The sequence below is a fragment of the Pristis pectinata genome, chromosome 32, assembly GCF_009764475.1.
Source record: "Pristis pectinata isolate sPriPec2 chromosome 32, sPriPec2.1.pri, whole genome shotgun sequence".
Taxonomy (NCBI): Eukaryota; Metazoa; Chordata; class Chondrichthyes; order Rhinopristiformes; family Pristidae; genus Pristis; species Pristis pectinata.
Window position 1 is genome coordinate 6,037,636 of NC_067436.1, and position 12,431 is coordinate 6,050,066.

At 41.2% G+C, this 12,431-nt stretch overlaps 1 protein-coding gene across 1 annotated transcript in view; it reads left to right on the forward strand.

Annotated features, from left to right (window-relative positions):
• ptpn9a (protein tyrosine phosphatase non-receptor type 9a) overlaps window positions 1-12,431 on the forward strand; it is a 151,715-nt gene that overhangs the window by 79,933 nt on the left and 59,351 nt on the right. Inside the window, exons 4-5 of the mRNA XM_052042463.1 lie at window positions 6,403-6,527; window positions 11,143-11,248. Of these exons, the coding sequence (XP_051898423.1) occupies window positions 6,403-6,527; window positions 11,143-11,248 (231 nt within the window). The remainder of the gene's footprint in view (window positions 1-6,402; window positions 6,528-11,142; window positions 11,249-12,431) is intronic.

Here is a 12,431-nt window from a genome sequence, read left to right on the forward strand (position 1 = left end):
ACTCCCTTCTGACTCACTGGGGCCCCAGTCCTCCTGTTCCCTTTTGACTCGCTGGTGTTCCATTTCCCATGCTTCCATTCTGTGCAGCAGGGCATTGGTCCGTGCATTCTCTTTCTGCTGATCAGGGTCCCATTTCCCAGGTTCCCTTCAAACTGATTCACTGGGAAAATTTATCGTGATACTGAGTAATATCAAAAAAAGTGAAGTCAGGTCGAGTTTTTGTCATGTGCACAAGTACAGTGAGGTACAGGTACGATGAAAAACTTGCTTGCAGCAACATCACAGGCACATAAATTCAGACATCATGGAAACCAGCCTGCCCTCCATGGACTCTTGTCTATACCCCTCGCTACCTTGGTGCAGCCAGCATAATTAAAGATCCCACCCACCCAGGTCATTCTCTATTCTCCCCTCTCCCATCAGGCAGAAGATACAGGAGCCTGAGGGCACATACCACCAGGCTCAAGGACAGCTTCTATCCCACCGTGATAAGACTATTGAACGGTTCCCGTGTACGATGAGATGGACTCTTGACCTCACAATCTACCTTGCACCTTATTGTCTACCTGCACTGTACTTCATCTGTAGCTGTGACACTTTACTCTGCAATATGTTATTGTTTTTACCCTGTACTACTTCAATGCAGTGTGTAATGAATTGATCTGTACGAATGGTATGCAAGACAAGTTTTTCACTTGTACCAATACAACACGAGAACATAAATTGAACATAAATTATACAAGACGGTGAAGAAAATAAGTGTGCAAAACAAAACATTAGTGCAAAAAAGACACAATCAAAGATGTGTCTATGGTAGTGCAAGAGGGGGGTCTGTGGTGTTCAGTTGCTGAGGTAGGGTTAGGGTTGTGTACGTCGGTTCAAGAACTTGATGGTTGTAGGAAAGCAGCTGTTCGTGAACCTGGTGGTGTGGGACTTCAGGCTTCTGTACCTCCTGCCTGATGGTAGCAGCTAGAAGAAGGCACAACCTGGATGGTGGGGATCCTTGATGATAGATCCCACCTTCTTGACGCAACACCTCCTGTAGATGCTGTCAGTGGTGGGGAGGGCTGTGGCCGTGTTGGACTGGGCTACATCTCTCTACAACTCTCTGTGGCCTCTTGCGTTCCTGTGCATTGGAATTGCCATACCAGGCCATGATGCAACCAGTCAGGATACTTTCTACAGTGCATCTGTAGAAGTTTATTAGAGTATTTGGTGTAACATTGTATGGGGGTATTCATATTGAATAATATCGAATAGTCTGGAAAATTTGCAAATCAGGCACCAGCAAAGTTCTTAGTGTGCCGGATTATCAGAGTTTCCCTGCAGCACTGTTGGTGATGTAGTTTGTGAACTGTGTCAACAGTATCAAGGAATCATGACCTTTCTATTCTCATGTTTGTGTGCTACTGGGGTAGATCCTATGCTCCACCCCTCGCCCCCATCAATGCAGAGCATGCCCGATCTGTATCTGTTTGCCTGTTGTAGCTCTATATCCCTTAATATCCTTGGATGGAAGTTTCTGTTCTGAATATTTCACTGGTCTCAACAGATTTTTGAGAAAGAAAGAAAGAATGTGTGCTCAAGATTTCCAACATCAATGAACATCCTAATTTTAAGGTGATGCTCCCTTGTTCTGAACCCTCTTAGAGTAAAAGGTCTCTCTGATCTGCTTGTAATCCTTTAATCATCTCACCACAGTTATATTGTACATTAATAAACTAAAATATTCAAAAGATTACAATCCTAATCTCTATGATCTGTGCATTCAAGATCTCAAATTTTTGCCGAGATTAAGATTCCTTATTTCCTTCTGTTCTTGCATCATTTGACACCACCCTATCTTCACTCATCTGCTGCAGAATCTCTTTTCCATGAATATCCCAAAGCATTCTTGACTGGGCTCCCTTCTCTTTTCCATCAATCTGAGGTTATCCAAAACCCTGTTGTATCAAGTCCCAGTCACTAATCGCCCTTGTGCTTTGTGATCCTCATTGCCTCGTGTTTACGCAATGCCACTGTTTTTAGAGTTCTTATCCATTTTTTCAAATCCTTCAATGATTGCTTCCTTTCATATTCCTGCAATTTTCTATCACCTTGCAAACTTCTGAGCTACTTGCCTCTTCCAATTCTGGCCTCTGGCAACTTCACTTTTAATCACTCAAGCAATGGTGACGGTACTGTCAAGTTCTCTCCCTTTATCTCTCCTTCCAATGCCTCTTTTTTTTCCATATAAGAATGGCCCTACTTCTGACTGAGGTCTTGGACATATGTTCTAATGTCTTGTGTGGCTAAGTGTCAAATTTTATTTGATAATGTTCCTGTGAAGTATAGGATGTCCGTGGGTAACAAACAGGTTCTGTTTTTACAGACAAGTTGGAAAATGCACAAATGTCACTTGCTATGGTAATTGTACCTGCACAGTATTGTAATGAATGGCATCAAAAGCACCAAAGACTGATCGGAAAGAACAATTACTAAAATGGAGAGAGAGAAGAAACTAGTTCTGCCAATTGTAGGAATGAACGTGTTTATGCATGTCAGACTTTTGAATTTATGAATACCATGGGAGTTTGTTCATATGTAGGAGTGTCCATAGTGAGGCATTCGTAACCCGGTCTGTACCTCAGGAAATTTCACATTGTTAAAGTCACTATATAATTGTTGACACTGTACATTAATAGGAAGATTTACTGAACTCTCACTTTCCTCCAGTTCGTACCTTGCATCTGCTTTAATGTACATCATAAGAACATGTTGTTTTGAGCATACAGAAATAGAATTAACACTTGTTTGAACCAGCTTCATTATTCACTAAGATCATGGCCCTCTGAGTAAAACAAATACTCCTAGTTTTAGCCTTAAATGGACGGTTTCCCATCCTGATCTATGCTGCCTGATTCCAGACTCCAGCAAGATGAATCTTGTAGCAGAGATCCTGTCAAACCCTCTTAAAATTCTATGTTTTAGTGTTACAATTTTTTTAAACCTCATTGTCCTGCCTTCTCCCCATAACCCTTTACCCCCTTACCAATCAAGAACCTATCAATCTCTGCCTTAAATACACCCAATGACTTGGCCTCCAGAGCCCTCTGTGGCAACGAATTCCACAGATTCACCACCCTCTGACTGAAGAAATTCCTCCTCATCTCAGTTTTAAAGGGACGTCCGTTTATTCTGAGCCTGTGCCCTCGGATCCTAGACTCTCCTACTAATGGGAACATCCACTCTATCTAGGCCTTTCAGTATGTGGTAGGTTTCAATGAGATCCCCCCCTTCTGCACTCCATCAAGTACAGGCCCAGAGACATCAAACGCTCTTCATACATTAAGCCTTTCATTTCTGGGATCATTCTTGTGATCTCTGGACACTCTCCAGGGCCAGCACATCCTTCCTCAGATATGGGGCCCAAAATTGCTCACAATATTCCAAATGCAGTCTGACCAACACCTCATAAAGCCTCAGCAGTACATCCTTGCTTTTATGTTCAAATCCTAATGAAATGTACTTGGGTTTCAAGAAGGTGCCTAACAAAAGATTAAGTCACCAGATAAGATCCAGTGGTTGGAAATTATATATTGTCCTGGATAGAGATTGACTTACAGGTAGAAGCAGTGAGTAGGGATAAGGGGGCCATTTCCAGACCCACTGGGGTACCATAGGAATCAGTCTAGGACCACATTTGTTTACAGCATATAGTAATGGCTCGGATAAAGTCAATGCTAAGCACTGCAACAGTTCAAGAAGGCAGCTCACCATCACCCTCTCAAGGGCAACTTGGATGGACAATTAAATGCCTGGCTTAGTCTGTGAAGCCCACATCCCCTGAATTAATTTTTTTTTCAAAAAAGGAAGCAAAAGATAGGTATGCCAAAAATAGGTGGGAAAAATAGGTGGGAAGGCATGTTACAAGGCAAGTACAGACAATTTTTGGAGAGGCACTGATGGGTTAAGTTAGTGGGCAAAATGTTGGCAAAATGCGGTATAACATGGAAAATGTAAAGCTGTTGATTTTTAAAGTAAGAACAAAGGAGCAAGAGTATTATTTAAATGGAGACAAGCTGCTGAAAGCTATAGCAGAGAGGGTTTGGGCTACTCATGCATAATATAGAAAATTGGCACACAAGTGCAGCAGATATAGGAAAGATTAGTGGAATCTAGAACATAAACAGAACTTGGTCTAGATTCCAGCTTCTGCAGTCTCTTTTGTCTTCTTAAGACCAATGGAATGTTGGCTCTTATTTCAAAGGAATTGGAATATAAAAAATAAGGGAAATCTTACACAAGCACTGGTGAGACTACATCTCGAGTAATGCAAACAATTTAGGTCCCCCATGTAAGGAAATGTATTTTGTTGGAAGTAGTTCGGAGAAGTACTAGGGTATGTATTTTGTTGGAAGTAAGTATCAGAGAAGTACTAGGGCAGTGGTTTTCAAATAGGTGCAGGACTCTCAGGTTGGTCATGAGGTGGTAAACAATGAGTCACTACCTCTGTTCCTTTAAATAAATGGCAATCTGCAAATCAGAGAACATTATTATTGGGTCATTTTGTTAAAGTGAGCCACCTGAAGAAATTTTGAAAGCCTCTGCACTAGGATGATCCCGGGTATGGAGGGATTACCCTACAGGAAGAGGTTAAACAGGTTGGGACTCTACTCATTGGAGTTTAGAAGAATGTGAGACAATCTTTTTGAAATTTATAAGATTCATAGGGGGTTGGCCAGGTTAGACATGCTGAAAGGATCTTCCCTGTTATGAGAGAGTCCAAAACCAAAGGACATGGTCTCAGAATAAGAGGGAGCTTATTTAACACTGAGATGATGAAGAACTTTTTCTCTCAGAGGATTTCAAGTCTTTGGAACTCCTGGCCATAGAGAGCTGTGGACGCAGGGTGATTATGTATATTTAAGGCTGAGAAAGGTAGATTTATAATCAGTGAGAGAATCAAGGGTTATAGGTAAAAGGGAAGAAAGTGGACTTTAGGAATGTTGGATCAGCCATGATCCTTTTGAATGCCATAGCAAGCTCAAGAGGATGAATGGACTATAACTACTTCCACTTCTTGATGATTGACAAGAAAAAGTAACCTAATGCTTAGTTTAAAGGGACAGTGCATGAGAGGAGGCCAGAGGCCTTGTGCTTGTTTTCTCTGGAAGGGAGACGTCTTAGGAAGCATTATTCAAGATCCATAGGAAAATAAACAATTGTACCTGGATAATGGGTCTCAGATTGCCTCAAGCTCTGGAACCAGGAAGTACAGGCTTGACAAGCAGGTAGGGGCTTAAACAGTTTAAATCTGATGCGATGTAAAGGGTAGCTAATATTTATAATGAACTACCAAAGCAGTCAGTATGGAAATATTTGAGAGGGACTTGGACAGATATTTAAGGGGTTGAGTAATTGCGAGTTATTTCTCTTTACAACATGCCAAGCTGACTGCAGAGTTTTGTGACCCTAGATAGCTGCATTTCTACCTAACATCCAGCCTCCTTCCTTTGCATCCTGTCGCACATTTACATGGGCAGCTATAGCCAAGTGTCACAATATCATCATCTGAAAACTGAATCCATTCCATTCCTTCTCTAATGGTACTGAAATGAACAATTAAAAACAAAACTTTTACGTGAAAGAACCAGTTCAACGCTTATTTATGAGATTTTGTGTGTTGCCTTTCTCCCTCTCACCTTTCTCTTGTTCTTTCATCTTTCCCTACCCTTCTCTCACCTATTCCACACCCACCTCCTGTCTTGCCCTTCCTCATTTTTTCACCATTACCTTTCCCCACCCCTTCCATTTATCTTCAGCACTTTATCCTCCTCTCACTTCACTCTCTCACCTCACTTGCTCTCTCACTCTTGCTCCCTCCCTCTCTTGCTTTCTTCAACAGTCTTACGCATGCCCTCCCTCGCCTCTGCAATGGCGCGAGGACATGTGCAAATTCTTAGCTCTGTGAACTCTCACTCATGGGCCTGTGTGTTGCCTTTCCTTTGGCCAGAAATGTACATTTTTAAGAGGGTCTCTTTTGCTTTTAGTGACCAGGTGACATTATTGCACATCCAAACTTAAATGGGTGAGGTATCTGAAACCATTATGACTGTAAGTGAAATATTTGATGGATTGGCATCATGGGGTTGCTTTGCATTCATGAGATTTTTTATCAAATCCAACTGTCCTTGGAGCTGGGATATTAGCCTTCATTAATTAGGTTTCCTTGTGCCATAACAGCTTAGCCACCCTGCTTTGGAAAAGGCTTAGGTTCGTTGATGGCAACAGTGGTTAACAGAAAAAATACACAAAAGAAGATGAAAGACCAGTAGTGGTAAAATTGTAATGTACTAATATGAATCCCTGCAAATATCATCTTACTGATTTTTGACTTATTTTCTTATCCTTCCTTCTCAGAGTGTACGTGACCCATCAGGGGCATCCATTGCCCTTTTCACTGCCAAATTACATCAACCCAACAAAACTCTGCAACACGTAGTCTTGCAAGCCTTGTTCTACCTGCTTGACCAAGCTATTGAAAGGTAAGCATACGGTTTGTGTCATTTACAGATTTTTTTTAAAGAAACCCATGGGGGAGAAGGAGGAACATTTTATTAAAGGCTTCTAATTGTGAAAGTTATGGCATTTATATAATTTATATTTTTAAATGCATTAAAATTGTGTCAGATTAATTGCCTTAAAATTTTAATAGAAATGTAGTGCTTAAATAAACTCATTTATGCTGAGTGTTTCCAGTTATATGCTAGCTAGAGTGAAATAAAGCCATCTTATAATTGTAAATTTTATTCCTTCAGATTTTTTTGGTCAAGGATTCTTCTGAATCCAGGAGAATTTATTGAGGGTCTTTTAAAGGAATAAGCAAATGGAATCATGCTGTTTTGAAGATTGTCAGAACTGCTGTTGCACAGCTGGCAGAGCTACTGCATCATAGCTCCAGTAACCTGGGTTCAATCCCGACCCCGGGTGCTGCCTATGTGGAGTTTGCATGGCCTGTAACTACATGGGTTTCCTCCGGGTGCACTGGCTTCCTCCCACACCCCAAAGACAGGTGGGACAGAGGTTAATTGGCCACTGTAAGTTGCCCCTAGTGTGTAGGTGCATGGTGGAAATTGGAGAGAGTTGATGGGAATGTGGGGAGAATAAAATGGGGTTAGTGTAAGATTGGCATAAATGAGTGCTTGATGGTCGGCACAGACTTGTTGGGCTGAAGTACCTGTTTCCGTCCTATAGACTTTGTGATTCCTGAACCAACCTTTAGAAAAGGACAAAATGTTTAGATTTAACTATTTAATGTAAGGTTTAAGATAGGAAGGCATGTTAGCAGGTAGTGTAGACTAATTTAACAGAGAGTAAGATAGGACATCAAAAGGTGGATTGCCATGATGAATATCTGTTCATTTCAGTGGTACGAGTTCCTTAAACGATCTGATGACCTTTTTTAAGTCACTTGACTGGCATTGCCCTGTAATGGAAGCAGGGAATACAGCTTTAGAACCCACCTGTAGGAGTCTGCCCAGATACAAAATTAAAACCTGACCTGAACCCTATCCAATCACAGCCAATTTGAACCAGACCTGAGCCTAATGAGTTTTTTTTTGAACAATCATCTTTCTCAATTTCCACCAGCTTCAACAAAATTCCACAACCCGACACATCTTCTCCTCTCCTCCCCTCCCCTCCCCTTTCAGCATTTCAAAGGGACCATTCCCTGCTACACTCTTCTGTCCCCACCAACCATTCTCCATATTGTGGCGCTTTCCCATATAACTGCAGGAGATGCCACACCTGTCCCTTCACCTCTTCCCTTTCCACTGTCCAGGGACTCAAACAGTCCTTGCAGGCAAAGCAGTGACTCACATGCACTTCTTTCAGTCTAGTGCACTACATTCAGTGTTTGCAGTGTGATCTCCTCTATGTTGGAGAAACCAAATGCAAATTGGATGATTGTTTAGTGGAGCAGTGTTCTGACCTCAAGGCCAGTACCAATCTTACTGTTACCTTTTGCTTTAGTTCTCCATCCCACTCCCACTCTGACCTACCTGCCTGTGGCTTGCTGGCACAGTTATAATGAGGCCCAATGCAAGCTTGAGGAACAACATATCATCTTCCAACTGTTGCAGCCCTTCAGACCCAAAATATTGAAGTTACATCTTCAGGTAATTCACTCTTTCTGTCTGTATCGAAACTGGCCATTTCTGCTGTAAGTTTCCTATCTGTGATATTCGCTCAGTTTTTCTCTCTCCATTAGTACAGCCTGACCTACTCAACACGTGTGACAGCCTGCAGTTCCCAACTTTTTACATTCTTTTGTTCGTGTTCTCGATCTCTAACTGCCCCTATTAACCCATCGACAGGATAACCTCTACAACTTATCCCCTCTGCAACCCTGGCCTTACCTTCTTACAGATATTCCCTCTGTTCTATCCAATCTCCCCACCAACATCAACTCTTCTCTGTTACTTAAAGCCATCTTGTTTTTCTTTCTTTCCCTGTTCCACCTCAAACATTTTCTCCATTTCTCTCTCCACAGATGCTGCCTGACCTACTGAGTGTTTCCAGCATTTTCTGTTTTTATTTTACATTTCCAGATCGGCAGTTTTTTAATTTTCATTTTTTTTTATATACCTGATGCATGTAGTTGCATTGCAAACTACATTGTAGGTGCATTGCAAAAAGTAGCAATGTGGAACTGTCTGTTTGCACATAATCCCAGTCCACATCAGACCTTGTGCTGAATAGTTTTGTACTTGCAGGAAAAATAAGCTCTAACCATTGTCACCAACTGAATCCTTTATTCAATTATCCTCAGTCACTTAATCAAGTTACATGTTAAATTGGGATATTGTGGCTTTCAGAAATACTGATGAATATTCATTTTTAAGAAATATTTTTAAACACTTAATTATGCCCAGTTATATCAGGTGTTCTCTTTTTCATAAATGCAATCTCTCGTTTTCCACTGGCAGTTTCTAAACAGCTTGACAAGTTAACTTTGGAACTGTGGAGTTCACAGTATATATCTTTCACAAGCTGGCAAAAACTCAAGAAATAGCTAGTTTCTGCTCCCTCAAGATGCTACTGGGCAATACTAGCTCCTTTAAATGACATAAAAATCAAACGAGGGGTTGTGAGAGGCAGGTAGCCAAATATTCATTTACTTAAACATGATGTTTAGTGAAGCTGCACATCAGGAAATGGAAACCAATTGCTACGTTCTAGCACTGTTAAGGGCGGCACAGTGGTGCAGTTAGTGGGAGCTACTGGATTGTCAGCAATCCAGGTTCAATCCCGACCTCGGGTGAATCTGTGTGTGGAGTTTGCATGTTTCTCCCTGTGATTGCGTCGGCTTCCTCCCACAAGACGTAAGGGTTTGTGGGTTAATTGGCCACTGTAAATTGCCCCTGGTGAATGATAAAATCTGGGAGGAATTGATGAGAATGTGGGGAGAATTAAAATAATGGGATTAATGTAGGATTAGTGTAAATGGGTGGTTGATGGTCAGCGTGGACTCAATGGGCCAAAGGGCCTGTTTCCATGTTCCATCTCTCAATGACAGTCTTTTGGCTGTTTGCAACACTATTATATTCTACAGCACTGAGCTTAAGTGCATTATTCATAAAGCATTGGTCATAATATTCTTTGGTCCAATGGCTCAGATGGGTTGGCCAGGTTCTATTACCTTGTGATCAGGACGGGATTCCATGTGTAAAACATGTAGATTCTTTAATCCGGTGAAGGGTCTGGGTCAATATTAGGTTCGAATTGGTTTGCAAGTGCTTTATTTCACTCTAGGCAGTGTTTTACAAGGGTCGTCTGGTACAAACAGAACAAGTTACAAGAATAACATGAGGAAAATCCTTGTTTCATGGGGTCCTTTAACCAATGTAAAATTACAAGACTTGATGTAAAGTTACACATGTAAACTGGGTGGGCACTCCCCTTCCTGGTGTCAAACTGACCTCTCCTGTCCAGGTTAATTCTTAAAAGGTCATCTTCAAAAGGCAGCAGCAGTCAAATAAATTCTATTCAATATTTGTAGTTAGATTGTACATTGGGGTTGGGGGCATAAAAATGTCTGTCTTAAGTTGGCACAGCAAAAAGATGCTTGGGAATTTCTGGGGCAAAATTAGTGACGAGCCATTGTTTCTGAACTCTTCAAAATACCTGGGCATGATTCTGCTAGAAATGCCTTTCAGACTTTTTTTTTGTAGTTGTATTGGTCAGGAAGAAATAATTATGGAATTCTGAACTATTGCGTGGATTTATTAGTTTTTGGAAGTGATTAGATGCAGAAAGTCATCTATTCTAGTCCTCTTCTTAAGATAATTCAATGACCAAAGTTGGAAATGCAAAGATTCAATGCAAAAAATGCAAAAATTTATTGTCCAATGTATCAGTCCAAAGATATCATCTTGTTTCCTTTGCTTTTCCCATTTGTTTATATCTTGTCTTGCAAGCAGTAACTCAGACTTATTTCCCTCTCTCCAATTTAAAAAGTAACTTTATCTTTGAATAGCTTCTGCAATGCAATATAAATGCAAGTTTTGAAATATTTCAAGCAAAACTCACAAACAAGGATACGCAGTTTAAAAAAAACTCAGAATTAAATGTTTTTTGAAAAATGGTTTTAAATTTGTTGCAATTTAGCTTCCTACAGCACAATTTACAGTTACAGGGAACAGTTTACAGCCTTATGTCAATGCCTGGGGATATTACAATAATGTTATTCAGAATTAATGAGCAACATATTTGAAATGAAGTTGTGAAATTTAAGATTACCGACTTTTGGTGAGAATTTAATTAGATTTTTTAAATAAACGAGATCTTAAGTAATGGCTTCCTTACACACGTCAATCCGAGACAAGCTTGGTCAGATTTTGTATCGAGTAATTTAGAAAGCTGCATCAGAGCTATAAGCAGTTTGTTTTCATCAATTCTTGCCATCCGTGTCATTTATGTAAATAATCCTTTCCTATCCAAACATTACACTTAAAGAAACAGCAAATTTTAGCACATGCAAAACTTTTCATGAGTTATTTTGTCCCTGGTAATTCCTCGGCAATGATCTGTCCTGCAGTATCACCGTATTCATTGTTCCAATTGTTCTAATCTTAGTGGGCACTTTTGTTTTCTCAGTTTTGAAACACAAAGAAATGGGCTAGTGTTCATTTATGATATGGCTGGCTCGGCATACACCAATTTTGAATATGACCTTAGCAAGAAAATTCTTCACCTTTTGAAGGTAAGTCACTAACTGTTATTGGCCAACACATTCTGCCCCAGAGGAGAAGGGGTATGAGCAGAGGTGCAGGAAATGGATGAGATGCAGTCAAGGGCATTGTTAGTAATGGTCAAGGGGAAGCCACCATTAAGGAAGACGTTTCAGAGGCACCTGTATGGAAAGTTTCATCACCAGAGCAAATTGACAGAGACAAGAGGAAGTGGGAGAATGGAAATGAATCCTTATAGGAGACAGAGTGGGATGGAGAGTAGTCAAGGTAGCTATGGGAGTCAATAGGCTTATAATGATGCAAGTAGCTAGCCTATCTCCTGAGATGGAGATATAGAGACTTCCAGAAAAGGAATGGAAGATCTCTGACTCTTGTCCTTTCACCTCTTCCTTTCCCACCATACAGAAGCCCAACTGGTCTTTCCAGGTGAAACAGCGATTCACTTACACTTCTTCCAATCTAGTTACTGCATTCAGTGTTCACTGTGTGGTCTCCTTTACATTGGAAAAAACAAACACAGATTGGCAGGTCACTTTGTGGAACATCGGCTTTCAGTCCACAGGGACAGCCCTGAGCTTCCCGTTGCCTGCCACCCTAATTCTGCATCCCACTCCCATTCTGATCTATCAGTCTGTGATCTCCTATACTGTTACAATGAGGCCCAATGCATGCTTGAGGAACAGCATCTCATCTTCCATCTGGGTACGTTGCAGCCTTGTGGACTTGATATTGAATTCTATGATTTCTGTCTGCGTCACTTATCCACCTGGTATTGGTTCAGCTTCTCTGTTTTGTTTTCCCATCTGGGAGTGGATGACGTGTCCAGCCTGACCTGCCAGGCTTGTCCACCTGCTCTGCATTTTGCAACTCCCACACTCTTTTGTCTATGTTCTCACTCTAACTGCTCCCATTCACTCACTGATCAGACAACCTTGTTTATAACTTATCCCCATGGTCAGCCCGGTTTTACCCTGTCAGAGACAACCGCCCCCACTCCCCCCCCCACCCCCCCCCCCCCCCGAAGCTTAACAAATTTCCCTTGTCTCCTTCCCAGTTCTGACAAAGCATCCTTGACCTGAAACGTTAACTCTGTTTCTCTCCCTGCAGATGTGACCTGACCTACTGAGTATACTGAATAGCCAACCCACTGTGTTGTGGAAATTAGCTGTGTTTTCTTTGAAATGATATTCCGTT